The 22,854-nt window shown below is 41.9% G+C and overlaps 1 protein-coding gene across 14 annotated transcripts in view; it reads right to left on the bottom strand.

The window, feature by feature from the left end:
• The window catches only part of EPB41L2 (erythrocyte membrane protein band 4.1 like 2), a 214,521-nt gene that overhangs the window by 48,628 nt on the left and 143,039 nt on the right, over positions 1–22,854 (bottom strand). For all 14 annotated transcript variants that reach the window (XR_004284947.1, XM_032339528.1, XM_032339522.1 and 11 more), the window contains exons 5-10: positions 17,567–17,609; positions 14,130–14,205; positions 10,586–10,804; positions 9,136–9,223; positions 4,963–5,115; positions 4,295–4,392 (exon numbers count right to left, since the gene is read on the bottom strand). Coding sequence is in view for 13 of the 14 variants with exons in the window: in XM_032339528.1 (XP_032195419.1) it covers positions 4,295–4,392; positions 4,963–5,115; positions 9,136–9,223; positions 10,586–10,804; positions 14,130–14,205; positions 17,567–17,609 (677 nt within the window). In the remaining variant the exon portion in view is untranslated. The remainder of the gene's footprint in view (positions 1–4,294; positions 4,393–4,962; positions 5,116–9,135; positions 9,224–10,585; positions 10,805–14,129; positions 14,206–17,566; positions 17,610–22,854) is intronic.

Genomic DNA, 22,854 nt, shown 5'->3' with positions numbered 1-22,854 from the left:
GTTGTCTTACGCCAGGATTTTAGAGAAGGGAAGTTGGGCTACAAGTTCTAGAACTTCTAACACAGTGAGAACTACTGCTGAATATTTCAGTCTTAATTTAATAAAACAATCCCAATGCTACAAAAAGCCCTTATAAAATGAGGTTGTTGGTTTTATATTTTCCTCCAGTTATGAAAGCGGGCTCTCATTTATATAGACTGGGATATGTAACCAGTTAAATATCTAAGTCCAGGTGAGGAGAGTTCTACACAATCATATTTCTTTAGTCTAATTTTTTTTTATTTTTAAAGATTTTATTTACTTACTTGACAGAGAGACACAGCAAAAGAGGGAAAACAAGCAGTGGGGGATGGGAGAGGGAGAAGCAGGCTTCCCTCTGAGCAGGGAGCCCGATGTTGGGCTTGATTCCAGAACTCTGGGATCATGACCTGAGCGGAAGGCAGACGCTTAACGACTGAGCCACCCAGGTGCCCCTAGTCTAATTTGTTTATAAGGTAACAGACGGTTGGTTGCCATTTAAATGTGTATCATATCATCCACTTATGCATTTTGTAAAAGATATTTCAAAAATATAAATCCAAGAAATACAAGGCAAGTATTTTAAAGGCATATATCTATCACAATGTAAGATTAGGAAAGTCATTAACTAGAGGATTTTTATTTTATTTCAACTTGAGATAAAATACTTCTTTACCCAAATGGCACTGGTGACCACATACAAAAAATATTAACTTACAGATTAATTTTCTGACAACAAAGAAATCCTTAATTAAGTTGCAATTAAATAGAAGCAAATATCAAAACAAAAACGGACTGACAGACATTTATTTAGCTTTTTCTAAAAGAATATTTTTGGCAGCTTAAGTCAATGGTATTGCCAATAAATTTCCTACCAAAATATAGGCCAAGCAACAAAGTGTTTCAAGATCACTGAACAATTGTTTCCTTTTGACATTACTTTTCTTTACCAAAGGAGAACATATCTTCATAAAAACAACATCAAAATCACTATAAGACCTCTACCATTTCACTTTCGGGAAATAATAATGACCTAATCATTCTAGAGTTCTAATGGTCCTGAGCAAGGCAATCTAAGGTGACATCACAAAAGAAATCAACTTTTACATATTTTACTGCTTAAGAAGCACAGTAACATTTTAATTTTACAAAAATCCTCCCATTATAAATCAAGTATTATTGTTTCAGATACTATTATCTCAACATTATATTATTATAATGTTTATTATTAATTACCTATGGAAACTAAAGGAACGTTTCAAGAAAAATGCACATTTCAGTTACTAAAGCCAATCAGACATTTAAACAATAAAGTTCTCTATGAAGTGGCAGATGACATAGACTGACTTACTCTGGATCTACAGTGCCAAGTTTAAGGGACAGTTTTAATGCCAGGCTATAGTGGCCTGTGTTAATCTTGCTTATACACTGCTACCACCACCAAAAGCCGGGGGGCGGGGAGGAGAGAAGGAAGCACAGCAGAGTGGGTATGCAGTGGGCACTGTGAGCCCCGGGGCCTGGCTCTAAATTCCATCTCCACCCGTGACTGTCTACGGGACCATGGGCACATTTCCTGACTTCTCTGTGTCGCAGACTTTCCAAATGTAAAGTGAAGATGACAACGGTGTTGTAAAGATTAAAAGAACCGGTCCATGCACAGCACTTAGAAGGGTGACAGGCCCTATCAAACACTCAAAGAAGAATAACCGCTGTATTATTATGTTCTTGTTCCACTAATATTAGTTTGGCTGAGTGGCTACTGATCAACAGAAAGATCTGTGTCTTTAATGACTTCAATCTGAAGGCCATTTTAATTGTCGGAAGAAATCATTTGCATCTTTCATGATAAAAACAGAACAAAATCCAGATCTGATTCAAAGCACTCTGCAGACGAATTATGAATGCCCTGCTTTAGAAACATCGTCTCCTATCCTTTCTAAGAAAAGTTGTGCAAGGTTTAAAGATCTAAAAATCCTTTTGTTAACCATTATCTCAAAAGTCTGCAGAAGCAAACTGGTCTACTTTTAAATTGGAGTCATAGTGTGTCAGCAAACATGGAGAAGCCTAGAGCTTTAAAGGGCTAACAGACATTTCGGAAACACTTGCTACAGAATTACCAGAGGAAGGACCGCACAGAGGTGACCAGTACGGGTGTTGGGATCACAAAGCCAGGTCCTCAGCTCTGCGTGGGCACCTGGCCCCCGCGCCTTTTATGAGCACCCAGCTCTGAGCCCCTTGCTCAGTGGGGGTGAATGATACATGAAACGGCACAAGGTAAAGCAAGTGGTCGTGTGTCTGACGACAATATCCGCTCAATGAATGTAGCACCTGTCATTTCTAAAATAATTATTGTTTCCATTATCGTTACCTGACAGGAAAGCCTGCTATCTGTCCTGCCTTGACCTGTGTGTCATTGAACTCATAAACGTTATCTACTAGCTTTATCTGAGGCAGGCTCATGTTGTTCTGAGGAGAAATTTGTCATGGATACCAAGAGAAATTACAAGCTTTTCAAAGATTAATAGGTTCAGTGTAACTATGTCAGATGGACTCAAGTATTTTTTATGAGTTACATTTCTCTAAAATGAATATATTAGAGCAGTCTTGAAAACAGATCATGTGTCAATTTAACTTGAGTCACTTGTACCAGCTAATAATTCACCTTAAAAATAGCACACTGTAGTACCAAACTAAAAATAATGATGCTGCTGATGGTGATGAGAAACATTATCATATACCAGAAATAGTTCTACATTTGTTTCGTGTGTTTTCTCACTTACTCTTTGAAGTCACCCTATAAGGTAGGTACTATTATTACCATCGCACGGATGACGAGAGTGAGACCCAGGAAGGTAAAGTAACTTACCACAGTCACACACCCGGAGTGTGGTAGGACAGGAGTAGCAAAGCAAGAGTCTGAGGCAAAAAGCTTCATGACGGAGGTTCATAGCTATACAGACCACAGTAATATGAACTGAGGAAATAGGGAAAATGACAGCTAAGAAGAGTAATGGAGAAATATGCCCTTGAAGACAAGCACAAAAGGAGATGGGACCCAAGCTAAAGATAGCTAGAGGGACTAAGGAGATCTTCTGGTTTTATTTGTCTATTTTGTTTTTTTGGGTTTTTTTTAAGATTTTATTTATTTATTTGTTTGAGAGAGTGAGCATAGGTAGACAGAGAGGCAGGCAGAGGCAGAGGGAGAAGCAGGCTCCCTGCTGAGCAAGGAGCCCGACGTGGGACTCGATCCCAGGACGCTGGGATCATGACCTGAGCCGAAGGCAGCTGCTTAACCAACTGAGCCACCCAGGCGTCCCTCTATTTTGGTTTTTAATGGAGTAAGACATGGGCATGTTTACTGGCCAAAGAAGAAGTCAAAGGCACTCAACGGAGAATATATAATGCACAAAGCATGATCTTAGGTGAGGCATAAAATGAAGGATAGAGACTCCATGGGGAATGATTATTTTTTTTTCCTTGAGACAGTAGAGAGAGAAACAATGAACAGAAAAAGCGGGGAATGCTAATAATTATGGGAAAAGAGGGAAAACAGGGTACATGAACTGAGAATGCTCACGACCACAGCTTTTATAATGTGACCCACGCAAAGACGGCATCTGAGCAGAGAAGCCAGACTCCTAGGGACTCAGGAAGACCACGAATATTGTGATGGGAAAGGAAGGAAAAGGTCTGGCTCCCTGGCAGCTCTGAGGATCCAGCTGACATGGGAAATAACCTACAGCACTATGCGGAGTTATGCGATTCTTTCTCACAAGGAACGAGCATGTGTTCCAGGATAGTTGCTGCTGAAGGCAGCGTCTGTGAGCACAGATACAGAAGCGGTAAGGTCGAGACTGACCCAGGACCAGTCATGGGGCAGGCTGATGTGCACAATGGGCACGTGGTTAGAACATCCTGGCAGAGCAGCAAAGGGACAGAGCCCCAGCATTTGGGCTGATTGGGGAAAGAAGTTAAATGGGAGGGAGCTGGTAAGAACAGTGAAATGAAGCCTGTGATGACTGATGGTGGCAAGAGGGATGGCAGCCAGGCCTGGAGAGTGTGGTGACAGTAAGAAAGGTAGCTATAGTCCGCCGAGTTTGGGACCACCGTAGACATGGATCAGCTCTAAGTGAGGGCAAGGCACGGCCAAGGAGATGCAGCACTGAGGTAAGATAGGGCATGGCTGCCTCTGTCCTTCTCTTCATAACCACCTCTTAATACGCATAGGGTACCAACAGCTGTTCTAATGAATTTTAAGCTGTTGCATTCAAATTACCTGTAGAAAGTATGATGTTCCACGCACACTTTCCATAGTCTTTTTGCTGCCCGATGGTTTGGCAGTTTGAATCCAATGGTGCTCTCAAATTGTTCGAGCTAGAATAAATCAATACACTAAATCAGTATAGTTCTTAGAACTTGATGAGAAGCTACTGAAAAACATGGACTCAGAAGTTTCTGCGAGAAGTTAGTTCTCGAAAAAAGGAGACATTTGTATACGTAGTATAATTGCATAAAATGAATTTTTCATTGACTGCAATACTAGTTTCTGTGAAAAGCCAAGTACAACCATGGACTCGAACCCTTGTCCACTACAACCCGTTCTACCACCTTCCGACTCATCTCTGTCACTTAGATGTTTCAACAACAACAAAATAGTGTCCTCCCCCCACTATGTGGCAGGCACTTACTACTTTTCTTTTTACTAAAAGGTATAGGTGGCTCTTGTTTTTTTGTTTCATTTTGTTTTTAGCAACATGAAACTTCATGTGGCTTATCATTAAGTTCTTATCATTAAGTTCTCTGGCCTTTTTTTGCCACAAAAATATAAAGAATAGTTCATTTTGTTAAAATTCAGTGGGGAAAAATTCAGTTATCCCATGGCCATGAAGAAGAAAAGGGACCAGAGCTGTTCAGTTATGCCCAAGCACACAAGACATTGCTTACCTCTGCCGGCCTAACTTTAATGTAGAAGTTACTGCGCTTATAGGAAATTTTCAAGATTTTCGGCCAAGCAAAACGATTGATTCTCAGTCTGTCTTTGTAAATGAGGAGCCCGTTAGCGCACACACCCAGCTTGATGTCCACGCCTTCCGAGTCCTGCCAAGCATAAGCCGTCATTGACGGTGGTTAGAGTTGTCAGAGTTACAAAGGACAGGAATCCCATTATCCGCGCCCCTACCCCCAACCCTTAAACCATGACCAGGAATGCCAATTTTACAGGTTGGTATTAAAATCTCAGTGACAGTCCACGAGTTAAGAGAATATCTTAAATCTATTATCTTCCAGGACCAACTCTGATTGGTCAAAGAGGTACAGCCACCTGACCACAGGATATGATAATTTCCAAAAGGCGCAACTTCTATGTTTCCCAGTCAGCCTGCAAGAGCTAATGGGGAAAAAGGGAAACAGAACTCAATGCAGACATTCTGAAGAGACGGGCTTTTCCTGGAGGCTATTCCAGCCCTGGGGGATGGTCTGTTGGCCCACCCTCAGGTGCAGCTGGCAATTTTACTTCAGGCAAATTTATTTCAGATGGACTATGCTAGCTGATAGCTGTTCAATTTATGCCTCTATTCAGAAAAACACCAATCCGTCACAGAAAATTTCCCTTGGACACTGACTGTGGAAATCTATGAATTCTTCGGAGCCGCTCTTCCATAACTCAGAGGGCTGACCTCCAGTCCACATTACAGCATTTCTTTGGCTGGCATATTCTAAGTCTGATATTCAATCAAAGTGTAACATTTCAACAGCCCTGTTACTTAATCATCTAAAACAAATCAGGTTACTTTTTTAAAAATAGAAGGATAGTACTAAGTAACCAATGCCAATTGCTTTTTCTGCTACCATACCTGAATAGTTCATATATACACATAAAATTACATTGGACAATCCAAGCAAGTCTAAAAAAATCTAATTTATAAGGTGCTTTATTCATCCAAATCTGGCAGCCCCAGTTCTCTCTAGGAACAGAGAAAAAAGCTGGGATGAATCAGGCACAGGTGCCCAAGCAACTTGGCACTAGCCACAAATGATGTGTTTGCCAAAAACATCACCGGCCATGGCCACAGGGAGCAGGCCGGAAGACTACTCAAGACAGCATGTTCTCACCACAAGTAAGAAGGCAACAGTGACTGGAAACATTGAACAAAGTCATCTTAAGTCTGAGCAATCTTCAGACAGGACACTGAAGCTATTTTATCTTCCTTAAGAATAAACACAATCTAAAACCAAGTAAGTTGGTTCATTTTCCATTGTTCTGCATACTGCTTCAGAATTATCAATATTTGTGTGAATAGGAATTAGAGATAAAGAGTAACAAGTGAAAGGGAAAAAGCATGCCTAGTCCTCCACATGTGACTTCTGCCAATCATCAGCAACAAAGTCAGAAAAATAAACAAAAAAGGAGCACCATGTTTGCCTTGCTCACTCCTTCTCAGGAAGCTGCGACCTATGCATATCAGCAGGATCCCAGGCCCTCTGACTTCTGAAAGTTCTTGCAGATGAGACGTGGAGGTCAGGACCACGTCCCTGTGACAACTACAGCTCCTCTGAAGACCGTCATCTCCACACACAGATCTCTCCTTCTCGACTTTGGCAACACTCTCTGCCCTCACCCCTTCGAAGGAATTGGGAAGGCTGCAGGTTTGCGCTCAGAGGTATTCCTGTCTCGTGGTCTCCCTGTACCTGGGTGTCAAGAGTCCTTCCATTCAATGCTCTTTGGTCTGTCCCAATAGGAGTATGCCATTAAGAATTCTTAATAAAAAAAGTTTTTTTATTTAAATATAATTGAGACAATGAAAGATGAAGGCACAAACTTCAAACTCCACCAAAAATTATTTTATATTGCTACAGACCTTCTTTTCAACATGCTACAAAAGTATCCTCATCAAATATTATGAGTCTATCAGATGACAAACAGAATGAGTAAATGTTACTCTGAATTTATTTAAAAAGCAATCTGTCCTAATCCCCACAGCAAGAATGGAAATTATACTGAAAGACAGCCCACTACAACTTTTTTTTTACTTTTGTAAGATACACCTTAAAAAAATAAGAATCATGGGCACCTGGGTGGCTAGCCATTAAGTGTCTGCCTTGGGCCCAGATCGTGATCCCAGTGTCCTGGGATCGAGCCCCGCATGAGGCTCCTTGCTCGGCAGAAAGCCTGCTTCTACCTCTCCCACTCCCCCGGCTTGTGCTCCCTCTCTTGTTGTGTCTCTATCAAATAAATAAATAAAAGCTTTAAAAACAACAACAACAAACAAGAATTGTTGGGCTTTGCCAAGTTTTGTCATCTAAGAACTGGTTTCTAACTAGTGATCAACAAATTTAAAAATTTATACATGGCCAAAGTAATAGCATTTAAGAAGAAGAGAGATCCAAAGGCTTCTTGGTCCCAAACCTGTTCTCTCCTGCCTCCCCTGTCTGGGTCTCTTGGCTGACCCTGCCTATCTCCATCACAGAGAAAAAGGAGCTAGAAGACACACAAGTGATAGGAAGCCCCATTTCACTCCCTAGAATTTATCAGAAGGTATCAGGCAAATATGGGCATGCTTAACAATACACAGCTTAAGCAAGTCGTTCTCTGCACTCTGTCTTATGCAGTTGAAAAATTAAAAAACAAAACAAAACACTCAAATCTTAAATGTGGTGGTATACATGGAAGTACTTTTAAGAAAATGGGGTGCCTGGGTGGCCCAGTGGGTTAAAGCCTTTGCCTTCAGCTCAGGTCATGATCCCAGGGTCCTGGGATCGAGCCCCACATCATCGGGCTCTCTGCTCAGCGGGGAGCCTGTTTCCTCCTCTCTCTCTGTCTGCCTCTCTGCCTACTTGTGATCTCTGTCAAATAAATAAATAAAAATTAAAAAAAAAAAAAGGAATTAAAGGCACTAGCACCTAGCAGTTAAATATGATGATCCCAGAGACTACTTACTGACATGGAAAAATCTGTTAACAGAGCAAGCAAAAAACAACCAATAAAAGTAAACCCCTCATAAAATGATACCTGTAGTGCGATCCTATCAAAAAAAATGCCTCAGAGGTCAAGTGCTCCGAGTTTTTTTTTAAAGAACACAAGAAAATGTATCAAAATAATAATAGTGTTTATTTCTGCATAAAGAGACTTCAATGTTTTTTCCCCCTTGTTTGCTTCTATTTTCTGTAATTTACACGTGTAACTTTTGTAACCAAGAAAAACAGTTAAAGAATAAAGGAAGACACTGAGGGAAAAAGCACTTTGCAAATATGAAGTATAACAACACAAGAGTGGGAATGATTAATCCGAGGCCTCGGGAGGGCGGAGGTCTTTGGGTGGGAGGCTTTCCAAGAGACTTCTCCAATCACACACTCGGAGATTCCTTGGCTACAGGGAGGGATTGGCAGGGTCTTTTAAAACCAGACAACCATGGGTTCCTTCCACAAGCTGACTTTGGACACATTTTTCAAAACCAAATCCACCTTCCGCCTGACCTCCAGCTCTTTTCCTGGGCGGTCCCCACCCTGTGATCATCCAGACTGGGGTCATGAAGTATGTGATGCTTATTAGTGGCATCTTCGCAACCCAGTCCCCTTCTCCTATCAGTTAGGCCACCATTCCATCCTCTTCCCACCTCTCAAGTTAGGCTGCAGGTGCTGCCTCCCCAGGACCCTAGGCCAGTCTCCTCCATCTTACAAACCTGCAGAGAAGAGCCCGACCCTCAGGCTCCTTCATAAGCCCAAGTTCCATCCATACTGCTTTTGCCTTTTTGTGGTTGCCAGAAACTGCTCTTCTCTCCCACGACAGAAGTGGGAGGGGGGCTGGGAGAGAGGCACCATTGGACACAAAAGCTGGGATGCAGAATAAGCCATGACAAGGGGTAAAGATGGCTGACAGGGGAGTCTTAGAATAAGTACATGTAAGAGGGAATTCACTGAGAAAAGAAGTAGGGCAAGAATCAGTGGTCCTTCCCACAAGCATAAACCCCACCGTTAGCCACTGGAGAAATATTAGACACCCTTGGGTGAGGGTGAATAGCCTTTTCCTAAGAGTGAGCGCGGCCCCTCTGAAACTGGAGTCCTCTCAGAACTTCTGTCAACAGACGGGACAGATGCTACTTCCCAGCATACAGACAGTACCTTGGCATGATGTAGGTCAACACCATACATGGAGAGCCTCTTTGCATTTTCTAAGAACTGAGAATCAGCTTGCGCTGGAGATAAGCCCCTGAGAATCAAAAGAAACAGTATTATCTTATTGGCAGATGCAAAGCAAATGTGGCCAAAATGGGAGAGGATGAGCTCGGAGAATCCCCAGGGAGAGAGCAACCCCACAAAATCAGCAGGTAAGCAGGAAGGGGTAAGAAGGCTCACCTCTGAACCTCAGGCATTTTTCCTCTTAAGATAAAAAGCATAAAGGTAGAGATTTTAGATTATCTCAGAAAATTGTTTTCAGTTTTTTCTCCAATGGAGAAATGGGTGCAACATAAGTTACCTGAGAATAAAAAAGTGATCTCATCTTTCTGAAAAAGGTAAATTCTTGTTTCCTACTCCTTCATTTTATTTCACCAGGATTGCTCATAATACAGACCACAAGTACTTGTATTTGATCTTGCACCTACAGTAGTTAACACATATCACATCCTGCCCATACTAAAATTATTTCCATCCCCATCTCTATTTACGACTCCACAAATTTTCAGCTCCCACAGAGCAAAGACTCCATATTGACCATGGCATTTCAGGACCTGGTATTTCAAATCTGAATTATTCAGTAAATACCTATTGAGTAGAATTAGAATAAAGTTAATAATATAAGAAATACTGTTTTTTTGTTTTTTTTTTTACAGAAAAATCAATGAATGTGGTCTGTTTAAAAATTTCTAATTTCTGTAAGTTCCTTTCCAGGCATTTTTGTCAATTTTTTACAAAATTTCAACCCTGTTGAAATATGGGGCAAACTATAATTTTGTAGTGAGAATTTTTTAAACATGTGCTAAAAAACACATTTTCACAAAGATATAAAAGTTCTTGAAATGTAATATGGTATATTTACTATGGTATTAAGTAAGTAAGTTAAGCCTAACTGCTAAAGCAAAGGCCATCTTTTGTGGATGGAGGAAACACCCGTGTACTTCAGTTACTGCTCCTAGGTCCATGACCAGCCACATTTCTGATTCAAACCCCAAATCCTCACTATCTCTCCAGCCTTAGCAAATCGGAGAAGAAAAGCAAAAGGAGGCAGAATACATAGTAAATGCCGAACACATATGCGGGTATGTCTGGTGTGCGTGCGTGTGTTGGGGGGCAGGTTTGGGAGGAGACGGAAGGAGCTGTCCGAGGGAGGGGTAACTTTTTCCAACAAATGAAAGCACTGAGGGCCATGAGCACTGCTCTTCACAGGAGAGTCCTGAACACAGTGAAAGGCTATCACAAGGGCCACAAGTTGTCTGGATTAGCACTAAGGGAGGCTCCAGACAGAAAAGCTGGCTAATCTTGTCAACTACGCTCAGATGTCCCGCAAGTGTGAGGAGGGAAGCGGGTTAAATCTCCCACAGCTGTTCTCTCTCCGGGAAGCAAGTCGCCAGACCTGTGGGTTTTATGCAGTTCTGCCACCTTCTCTTCCAGCTCCTTCGTCTGTGTGGGAGCAAACTGGAAGTCACTGAGATCACTACTGCCATGTTCTTCCGGATCATAGTCCCCAAGTTCAGCCTGCAATGTGTAAGATCCCAGGAGGGCGTGCGTCACGAACGAGCAAGGCAGGCGGCCGGAGGCAATGTCCTGCCGAAGCTGAAGGCACAAGAAGTATCTGTGAGGAGCAAGGGGGAGAAAGAGTGGGGAAGGACATCAGTTAGGACTGCAGCACTAAGAATCCTTGAGTTCTCCTATGCCTTTGAAACCAAACAGACAATACAGGCAACTCTCGATGCCCAGAGCCAAAACCGTCTTCTTGAACAGGAAGTCCACCCAGCTCCTTGGCTCTGAACTTGTGGCTTATTCACAGCAGGTGAGTCTAACTGGCTAAGCAACAGAAGGGGAATTCTGAGCTGCTATTGCAGACCCAGCATATTAGGATCCCGGTAAAGAGCTTTGTGACTGAAGGTAAAAATTCTAATCACATAGACTGCTCTCCTTTGATTTAAAACTGTAATCAAAATTTGCATGTCCCTCAAAAGTTGTAAAGACTAATGAAGTTTTAAAAACAGCTGTTCTTGAGCATTTGTAAGAGCTAAGGTCACCCACCCTTTATCTTTCCTAGCATTTTCATACTAATTTCTTTTCCTGGAAAAGAAAGCTGGACGATTAGAAGACAATCTTTACTTTAAAGTCCTTACTACCCGTTTACTCCATCTAAAGTGGCAGCTAGTTCACTTTAGAATGGAAAAAACATGAGCTTCAGAAACAGTCTCAGCTGACCCTGTGCAACCTTGAGCAAGCTCATTTACTTGCCCGAGGATAATTCCCCACCTGTAAAATGAGAATTCTACCCCCCTTTGAAGGTGAGAATAAAAATTAGATAATATAAACAAAACATACATGTTATCTAGGAATCAACAGTTAGTTATAAAACATTCCATTTTCCACTAAATGACATGCAGAACCATGTTATTTATATTCTATGAGGAACTGGGGGCAGGGTACTACCCACTCCTTTGCTTTTTTTTTTTAAGATTTTATTTTTTATTTGACAGAAAGAGACATCAACAAGAAGGTAGAGAGAGAGAGAAGGAAACAGGCTCCAGGGCAGGGAGCCTGATGCGGGACTCGATCCCAGGACTCTGGGATCATGACCTGAGCTGAAGGCAGAGGCCCTAACCCACTGAGCCACCCAGGCACCCCTTTGCTGACATTTTAAAACTCTATTTCTACTCTTGAATTTAACTACTTGCTAATAAAGATTACCATCGACCCCTCCAAACTGAATGCCCCTGTCCTTGAAGGTTTAGAGCATATCATTCCTATTAGTAGCCAGCTACCTTCTTTCTTTCTTTGCTGGTATGTCGGCCCAGTCTCCTCCTGCACTCTGTTGCATGCGGTCCAGCTCCATGGCCGTTGGGTTGGACAGCACAATCTGGACCGTGCGGTCAGCCATCACCCAGTTCAGTCATACCTAGATGACCACTGAGTCCGCTGTCAGGCGGGGCAGAGACCTGGTTTGTCATCGGCCTACTGCCACAGTTAGCCATGTAACTGCCCCGCAGCGAGTGAGAGAATGGAAGTCCCCTCACTGTCACTACAGTCTGAAGATTTTTATGCATGGCAGAAGCTCTCTTTCTAAGGAGGATTATATTCCCTTGATCCTGAAACACCACATGCACAACTGCATTAAATCTAGAAAACTCAAATTTTTTTTTAATTTTTATTTTATTTTTAGAAAACTCAATTTTAAACTAGGATTCCAGGGTATTCTGCAATTCTCGAAGTCTGATCAAGAACAGGGCTCGTTCTCCACATTCTATGGCACTTTGAAGACCTCACCATAAAAACTCCATCTATTTCTAAGATCTCGTTTTCTTTTTAGATCATAGTCTTGACTTTTCACACTGGTTCTTTCCTGTTTTCAAAGACGAAGTCGAAGGCCCAGAAACTTCCGACAACTCCGGCAGCTTCCTGAACTTGCCAGCTCTACCTTCTTCACAGAGCAGGACCCAGCAACCTTCAAATGTTATTCTGAACAGTGTTCCTCAATGCCTCAAAAGCCACCTCAGCTTCTAAATGTGCACTCAAGCCATGGGGAAGATTCGGTCCTGACATCTGGGCTCCAGGCAGGTAGCTGGTCTCAGGCTGCCTGCCGAGGCCTTCGGTTATTTGTTCAACAAACTATCTCATTCCACACACCACACACAGCGAGACTGTTCAAGCCCCATTTCAAAGAAAAACCCAAGCACTTACGGATGCCGTAAACTGCAATCAGCAGAGGACTGCCATCCCCCAAACAATTATGGCAAGAAGTGTATGTAAAGACAGGGAACTGGGTCACAAAACCCCCACTGCAGCGGTCAAAGGCATTCCTGTGGTGAGGCTCTGTCTCCAGAGCACATCAACCCGTCAAGCCTGATGCTCCCAAGCAGCTCACTGTGCAGTTATAAAGGCTACGGTCTATTATTTACTAGCTGAAGCTAATTCGATCACAGCTCACTTAGTTTGAGAAAACCCCTATCCAGCAACAAGCAGCAGTGGGCGGCGGGGAGACTTGTCATTTATCCAGATTTAGAAAGGAATCTCCTCCATTCCTCTTTCACGTGGGTATCATGCACCCTTAAGCACTGAAAGGGCCTGATGTCTGACCACAAGACCGGACTAACAGAAAGCATCAAGGACACAGGAACCACAGGAATCCAAAGCAGAGTTTTCCAGTAAGACCCTGTGCCCTTCAAAAAGTGTATTCTGAACAGTTTTCCTTGACCATGTAATCTATGCACCTATTCTTACCAAAGCTAGTAAGTCCTATTGCTGGTAACCACCCTGAATAGGGTTAAGAGGTCAAGGCTCTTGGGGATTCAAATGTTCCTTGGTTACTATTCAGATACTCAGTCACTCTCAGAATCAGTAAATGTTCCGGCTCCTCAACTGAATCTTTTATTTGCAATTTAAGCATCTGTTTGTATAGCCCAGTCTCAAAGGAGGTGGAAATGAAATAGCTATTAGGAAAGCCTACTTTATTAGGTTTTTCTTCCCCTCCCTTTGAGGTAGGAGATCACCCTCCCACCAAAATGGGCTTTTCAAAGTAATTTCCTTTTTCTACACTTCTATCACCTTTGTGAGTGATAGGAGACAAGTACACAAGTACACAAGGATTATATAATAAAAACAATCTTAGTATTAACCTGAAATATTAAATAGCAATGATTTTTAAAAGTGTAACATAAGAAAAAAAGTTGTCAGAGTTATAATTTTTTAATATTCCATTAGTCAACCGCGAATGGAGAAATTTTTAAAAAGTGATTAAAATTTTTGAAACTGCCAACACTTCCAACTATTTTGGAGTACACTCATTTCCAAGGAAACATCTGGAATTCCACTTATGAAAACATATCTTGGTTTTGATCCTGAAATTACCATTACTCTCCCATGCACAAAAATAAATGAGAGCTGTAAGTAGAGATTTGTTTTAAAATATAAGGATAAAGTACCTGGTGAGATCTTCAGTCAACTGAGAAGGATCAGGAGGATAAAACTTCACATTAAAGGTGAACAGCCAAGGAAGATCTGTAATTATTAAATATGGTTATTTATTCAACCAACAGAATGACCACTTATTTTGATAAAAATTAAATGTTAATGTTCAAACAGTACACGCCAGTCCTACTCTGAATCAGTTTGGAGAATTTCATTTTTTAGTATTAAGAAAACTATTTATAAAAACAATGAAAAATAAAAATCACATACATAACCCACTATTAGAGAATAGATTCACTTTTGTTTTCAAAAGATTTATTTATTTGAGAGAGAGTGCAGGGAGGGGCAGAGAGAGAGAGAGAGAGAAACTCCAGCGGCCTGCCCACTGAGCTCAAGGCCCAAAACAGGGCTCAGGGTCAAAACCCTGAGATCATTACCTGAGCTGAAGTCAAGAATAGGATGCTTAACAGACTGCCCCACCCAGGGACCCCAGATTCATTTTTTTTAATAAAAATTTACTAATACTTCGAATGTTTTGTATGGTGACATATTATGCAAAAATTTTACTATGACCTCCACGTAATCATTTTAAGGTTTGTTTTAACCACCATATATCTACATGCCAAATATTCCCTACTGTTTTTTTTTTTTTAAGTATTTTAAGATTTGTAGATTGTTGGGAGAAAGGAGATAATCACTGATCACTCTAGCTATTTAAGAAATGATTAATGAGTGAGCTGAAGAAAGTGTTCAAAGAAATCCCAAAGAAGGGAAAGACCAGTAAAATATCACAATATTTTATAATAGAATTATTCCCAGGTTTCATGGAGCAGGTGTAAGTATATTCATCATATGTAACATATGCTTGGCTGTACTGTGCCACAACGAATGAACAGAGCAAACAACCATGTCAGAAATGACTTAGTCTAAGTTTAAAACACTGCTGTCTGTACATTAACATTCAATTAATGGTTGCTAGGGTGGGAATATGCGTTCTTCACAGTGACTGCCGACCGATAACGAAGCAAAGTCAGCACAGGATCATCAGTTCTTAATGGAGCCTTATTCTTTGTTTTCCAGATTGTACCATGGGCACACGCTTGCCTGGGTAGGACTGCAGGGAGACGTTTCTAATAGAACACTTACATTTTAGCACTAATAATGCTAAACTTTGCATTAAATGTGACCACAAAATTTCCTGGCAATATGTGAATGGTCCATCTAGCTATGGACCATTTATATAGGAATCCCATGCAGGTCCTATTCATGTACATCAGAGGAAGGTTTTAAAGAAAATTTTGAACTGGAACTAAGGCTGTCAGTTTTCAAAGGTCAATGAAAAAAGATGAACCTTTACCTTTGCTATGTGCTATTCCGTGAAAAGTAACAAAGTCTAAGAGCAGCTGGGGGAGCCTAAAACTAAGCAGTTCTTTGGTCCATTTTGACATGAGCAGAAAGGAAGAGGTAAAGGCAACAGCTAAAACAATCTCCTCAGCCTCCTTTCCCCATCAGAACAGCCCAGGTTTCCATTTAGAGAACTAGCTCCAACCATCCGAAAAAGCCAAATGATATTTGTTACTGTTAATCCTCTTGCCAAACCACAGGGGCAAAGGTCCTGAAATAACTCTAAAAAAACTTCACAAATAATCAAAACACAGGACCATGATTCATAATCAGCAAGAGTCTTACCTCCCAAAATGAGGACTTTCCAGGACTCTCAAATGAGCAACACAGAAACATAATGCCAAAACCAGACCATAGGAAACAAGTCAATGGAACATCAATCACATTTCAGAGGTTATCCTGTTCTTGCTATGGGGTGGGTCACTTACTCGGCAGGTCTGGTTTCAGATTAAGCCAAAGAACCAAGCATCCATACCTTTTTGAATTCATGTACTCTGCAGACCTAGAACAACTATACATAAGAAAAAGGAAACATTCCAAGGTTCTCCTTTCTTCCACAATGTCAGCATAATGCTTATGTGTCTAGCTACTCCTTTTCTTTTCTTCCCCCCTTTTCCATGATGAACCAAGCATAAATGGACAAAACACCAAGACAATAAATGCAGGAGGAAGAGAGAGGGTTGGGAAGGGCTGCTGGAAAGCCAGGACTAGTAACAGTCAGGGTGACCGACCATCCCAGTCTGTTCGGGATTGTTGGTGTTTCAGTACTAAAAGTCCTACATCCCGAGAAACCCCCATCCTGGATGAATCAGGAAAGTCATTCCATTCAATGATATCTTATTTAAAAAGGAAGAGAAAGAGGAGTCTACAAGGAGAAGAAATGGGAAAATAAGGTTTATGCTCAGAATTTTAAAAGGAAGCAGAGAAGAAACGATAGGAAAACTACCAGAAAGATAAAGGAATTCAGGGAGAAAGAAAAAGAAATGAAGAAAACAGCCATGGAGGCCCTAACATGAGACAGAAGGTGAGGGACATAAGGGAAGGGACAGAAGGGAAGCGTACAGATTTGTTAGAGTATGTTGATGTTGGGAATAATCAATCAGCAGAGCATGAAACCAACAGCGCAAAGGGTGTCGTGCAGGCCGGCACTCAGAGAAATGGTTCCTCCCTAGACAGCTCTGGGGCCCACAGTCTGGAAGGGCTGTTGAAAATGGAGTTCTCCTGTCTATAAATTTCAGCTCTTCATGGCTCCCTACCTTTTCTATTTGGTCATTCACCAACTCTGAAGTAAATTGAGTATCCGGATCCCTAGCAGAGAGTTTTCTGGAGCAATGACGTTTCCTGGCAGATATCTAAGACCGGCCATGGGCAAGGCCACGTGCAGAGGCAGAACCGCTGAAGGAGCTGTGGCTGGTGAGGGGACACAGCTCAAGCCACTTTGGAAGTCTACCATGAGAGCAAAGGGGAAATGCAACAGGACGGACTAGAAACCCAGATGCAAAGAGCATGCAGAGCAGTCCTGGACAGTGGAACAAAGGGTAGAGAAGGCGATCGTCACAGAGGACTGAAGAGACGGTGTGCCCAGGCTTTCCTGCCCTGGAGTCTGCACTCCAGTACATCGAGGAGCCATGTGTCTACGCCTCTGGGGCCAGAGACAAGCCTATTAATTAAACCAATTACACACTTCCAAAACAAAGTAGACAAAGCCATCATAATTCGTTGTCTAGAGTAGAATTTACATCAACAGTGAAAGTTACACAAAGCAGCTCCTCATTCTTTTCCCAGAAGAAAGGTCAGATATTACTTCAGAGTGGTAGACATTGTAAGGGAATATTTAGGACTAGGAGTCTAGAACCTCCTGACCAGAATAGTCGTTAAGCCATGTATCCAATAAAGTCATGATTCTACAAAAATACTGTTAGTATCCTTAGCTTCCTTTATGATATAAATGCACAAATCACTAGTATTCCAATCAACATTCCTTTGAATTTCATTAAAGATAGAAATAGATGTAAAGATGAAGAAGTAAGATTATTTAAATACTCACTTCGCAGTTGTCTCTTTATTTCTTTTGCAGGATCTAGCCAGTTCTACAGGAGGAGGGAGGGAAAAAGGTTAATTAAGCCATAAAACATATTTCAGAGTCCAAAAATGGAACAGTTTACAGTTCACATACTTAAGTGTAAACATAAATTCTTATTCTAAGCAGCTTTCACCAATTAGCATTCCACTGAGCTAAGTATTGATTTGTTTTTGAATGTGTGTGTGTGTGTGTGTGTGTTATAGATAAAACACTAAAACACTTTTAAGGTGGGTCTCTTGGGCCTCATTTTCTTGGATCTGAAAGCAAACATCTATCCAAATGATGAGACACAATATACCTACATGTAGTCCTTATTCTGTCACAGGACTGCCAGCAGTCAGCCCCGGTGGGCACTGAAATGAGAGCTGAGGCAAGGACAATAATTGGCTCTTCAAAGTATATACACCCCAATCCGATACAATTATCTCAACTACTGAAGCCTACACTTTCTTCTTCCCTGCAACTATACAATGCTCTGGAGAAATACTGTCAGGCTGGAGCTGGTCGTGTCCTTCCTGTTCTTCGTGTAACATCCTTTAAACTTCACGCCAAGTGGGAAGTCAAATCATAAGGCACTCCCTTTCACTTCCCCCTTTCTACCCTTTGAGAAAGGTTCTAGGAAACCACTACATCTTAAAAAAAATTTTTTGGACTACGTGGTTTCAAACCACCTAAGGACATTAAACATTTATCTCTCCAAGTTAACAGCAAAAGACCAACCAAAAAAAAATTATTTATATTTCATTTTTTGTCTATATACTATTTACTTCCCCTGCCCTCCTCAAGTCAAACCTCTCAAAGTTCACCTTACTTTATCTTCATTAATGCAGAACAAATATATTTTTTAAGATACAATATACCGACTAAAATAGTTAAGGTCCAGACAATGTGGAGGTTAGGGGTGCTGACTCCCCCACACAGTCAAAACTCTACATATAACTTTTTTGACTCCTCCAAAGCTTAACTACTATAGCCTCCCATTAATCAGAAGGCTTACCAAAAACACAAGTCAATTAATGCATATTTTATATGTTATACACTGTATTCTTTTAATAAAGAGAAAAGAAAATCATGAGTAATTACAAAACTGTCCTGTATTTATTGAAAGAATCTGTGCATAAATGGACCCACACCACTCAAATACTCACTTCACAGTTGTCTCTTTATTAATGACCCCATGGTATTCAAGGGTCAACTATAATTGGCTTTACAATAAATAAGTTTCATTTATTCTAAAAGCATCCCAAATAACATAACATCTGTGCTTAAACAGAATTTTCTTCAGCTATATAAAGCAAATAATTAAGATGTTTGTCGTTAGGCAGAAAATAACAGCCTACTGTCTTAACAATCCTATTGAACTGGAACAACAGAACATTAACTCCCATTATTAAAAAGTGGCAAGAGGCGGCTTTGAAAGCAAAGTGGGTTTTACTACACTGCTCACGGCTTGCGTGCAGGACAGCAAGGACCCAAGGTATGCATGCTCTGTTTTAAAACTGGTGATACCCAAACGTCTCAATAAAGAACTACCATAGCTTGGCTGAGTTTCATATTACTGGTGTCCCAGCTGCACGGTCCATCAACGCGGAGGGTCAGTGGGACGCTTCCATGGTACCTCCAGAGCTAAGCTGGGGAGCAGCTCGAATTCTCCCCTTAGGAAAGAGCCTGGCATTCAGTTTCCTTGCCCTGCAGCTGCTGTCTCCCCACACCAGCTGGCCCACAAATGGCCGGGTGTGAGGAGGGTACACAGGAAAGAGAAAAACACACCATTCAGTCTCTAGCCCAGACGGGGAGAAGCTGGGGAAGAGGCGAAGGAGGGTCCGATGTGTTACGGCCTTTCATCCAAGGAAGCAACCACCACAGTAAGGAAACTGAATCAGCGACAACGGCTCATCAACTGAAAGGGAGGAGGGACCCTCAAAACATGAACACAGAGAGAACATGAAGGGAAACCACTTCCCTGGTCTCCAACAACTCACACAGACCCTTCCAGGTCTCACTCTGTGACAGGTGCTACAGATGCCTGCTGCAGAAGGTGGAGGACAATGGCGGGAGCAGCGTCATCTTCTGGGACCCCAAGGTATAGCCCTGTGTCCCCGTCACTTGGCACCTTTCATTCTCACCTGCAGCCCCAATCCCTTGTACAAAGTCCCTGCAGGGTTTCTGCACAGCATGGAGAGTGTGAAAGAGCTCTACAGACCCGGGAGATGAGTGAGAAGTTTCCTCGCACCAGCCAGCCAAATTCAGATGCTGTGTCATTCTCCAGGCCCCTTTCCACAGCCAGAATACTGGAAGACTGAAGTGGCTTCTCTCCCTTTCTTCAGACCCCGACCCACACACGAAGTGGGCTGAGTTTACTGATGTGACCCAACAGTGGCAGCAGAAGGGACTCCGGCCACCTGCCGACTGGTTTTCCCTTTGCTGAGCACGCTCACTTCCCCAACACTCCCCGCGGAGTCAGGAGGTCTCCCCAACCCTCCCACAACTCTGCAGGGGTGATCAGAGACCCCATTACCTGTATCCTCCACAGCACTCAGCAGCTTTAGGCAACCATTAAGTACTAAATTAATAGCTGTTGACTGATATCTGCCCACTGCCATGCTCTGGTCCTCTTAAAAGACCAAAGTTAGAGTACTTTTATTAGAGTGCCTATTATTTGAATAATTAGCTCCGGTGAGTACCAAGATCCTGAGTGGGATTCTTACCAGACACATCTACAAAAAGATAAACCCTTGATTATGAATTGTTACATATAGATTCATAAGACGCTGGTGTTAGGAAAAACCTGAGAGACAATTTGGTCTAAACGTCCACACATAACGGGTATGGCCTCACTCTTACCTAAGTGTCCATGGCTATTGGCACATATCTGGAACCATGAGTCACTTGGGCTTATCAGGGCCCCTTACTCCCTTGGCTTTTGTAACACTCCAAACTTCTACAATTGTGTCACCTCAAAAGAATATTTGGTCCCCCTACACGGTGCTTCTGAAGCCTTAAGGGTTTACCTGAGTCCCCTGAAGACCTGGTCAAAACATAGATTATGACTCCTATGTTCACCGTAAGGACCTGGAATTTTCCTTTCTAACAAATTCTAGGTAGTGCCTATGCTGGGGTCTCCTGGACCATCCCTTGAGCAGTATGGCCACAGATGGCTTTTAATGTATTTTCCCAAAAGTTGAAGGTAGAGAGACATTTTCGAGTCCTTTAACTGGCTTGACAGCGAGACACCCAGCCTTCACTGGCTAAATATTCTATTGTTGACAACCTCCCGCAGAAAGCCCTAGCAGATCATGGCCTTCCACGTTCCCACATACAAGTGTGTCGTTGAACTCCACCACATCACACTAAACAGCTGTATCCAATAATGTCAAGCTCCATAGTCTTTCTTCTGCCAAGGTGCTAACCACTTCCACCGGAGAGGAGAGGCCAAGCCCATCGACAGCGGCAGCCCATTCATGGTCCGGATGGGCTGCTGCCTGGGCCGCAGGCCATTGAACAAAGCAGACCTAGATATGGAACCAGGACACCGTCACAACACCTACCTCCAAATTCCTCCCCCTCTCCCAAACCACTGCCAGAAATGTCCATCTCACCTGATTCCCTTTCAGGCTGGATGCTAAGACCCCAGAGTTAGAAGTTTTTTCAAAATGCTTAACTGTGCCTTTCTCACTCACTTGTGGCGCTTCTCAGTCTGGCCAGGTCTGAGACATTGAATTCACCCAGCCCTATATTATTGAATGTTAAAAGTGTAAGTCTGCCTAAAATCTGCAATTTCCCTTAAGAATTTATAACGCTGAAGCAGATCCCCTTTATTATACCTTTGCCTAAATGAGGTCTAACAGAACACTGCCCTAATGCTGGTGTTAGCTGAAAAGTTATAGCTTTCTGTGTTACAGCAAAATGTTCACCATGCGGCTGCCTGGGTGGCTCAGTAGGTTAAGCCTCTGCTTTTGGCTCAGGTCATGATCTCAGGGTCCTGGGATCGAGTCCCGCATCGGACTCTCTGCTAGGCAGGGAGCCTGCCTCCTCCTCCCTCTCTCTGTTTCTGCTTGCCTCTCTCCCTACTTGTGATCTCTCTGTGTCAAATAAATAAAATCTTTTTAAAAAAAAAATGTTCACTATGCATCTGGGAGAACGTGATTCAAACTTCTGCTTTTGGATTAGAAGTTGCCACTGGACTGAATATAGAATTTTATTAAAGAATAGTTTATATATGACAAAGTTTAATATTTGTGTTTTTAGCTTGAGTTTCTGGAGGGAAATGGTCACGCTATCAGACAAACACTTCAATCAACTTTCATAAAGTTAGCTGTGGAAAACAACTACACTTGTAACAAACTCCTCTTTCGATATGGCTTGAAGCAAAATAACATAATCCCTGGGCCAGGTGCCAAACTCTATTAACATCAAAAATTCAAGACAATATTTTTCCCTTTAAAGAGAGTCCAAAACCCTTAATGACGGTTCCAGTTAGACATGAATACAAGAACTATATGGACTCGAATTTCCATATATAAATGAGCAACATGTTGCTTGATTCCACCTATTTTTAATGGCATTTTCCCTAGTAAAGTTTACATAAAACTTCTCAAGAGACATTAAAAAGTTCTAACCGTAATAATGATAGATTTTCATACTTAAGAGTAAACTGAAAGGCTTCCAACCCAAGATCTCAACCAGGAGACACAGTACTACACTAAAAGTGAAGAGAAGTTTAGATTTTCTCTCCATGGAAAATTTTCATACAAATAACTATGGGTTTACCTCACCTTCAATTTATGTTGAAATAAGTGACTGAAACTTCTATAAATACGGATAACATCCAGCATGAAGCAAGCAGCTTAAGTTCCTGTACCGTACAGTATCCTATTATTGAAACTGCATGGGTTTCAAACTCAACAGGACTGCTTAAGCTAAGTTGATACAATGGAAATGATATTCTGTGGAAAAATTAAGACACCATTCAAATCTATTTTAGAAAAATAAGAGGTTTTTTGCCTAGACATCTTGAGGACTGAATTTTGTTTACATGAGTGACAAGGAATAAAAAATTATGCAAAAGTTATGAAAGCACATCAGATTATACATGAAAAATATACTGTCAATTACATGTGAGCATTCATGTTCTGACAAGTCTGCCTCTCAGAAAGGACCCCCCCCCCCCGCCCCGTTTATTCCCTCCATGTTGTATGATTAAAGCCTAGATAACAAAGCCTGTGCCTAACTGTATGGGCATTTTCATCTCC

This window comes from Mustela erminea, chromosome 4 (genome assembly GCF_009829155.1).
Source record: "Mustela erminea isolate mMusErm1 chromosome 4, mMusErm1.Pri, whole genome shotgun sequence".
NCBI lineage: Eukaryota > Metazoa > Chordata > Mammalia > Carnivora > Mustelidae > Mustela > Mustela erminea.
The sequence above is the reverse complement of the archived record's forward strand: the minus strand, read 5'-3'. Positions and strand labels throughout refer to the sequence as shown.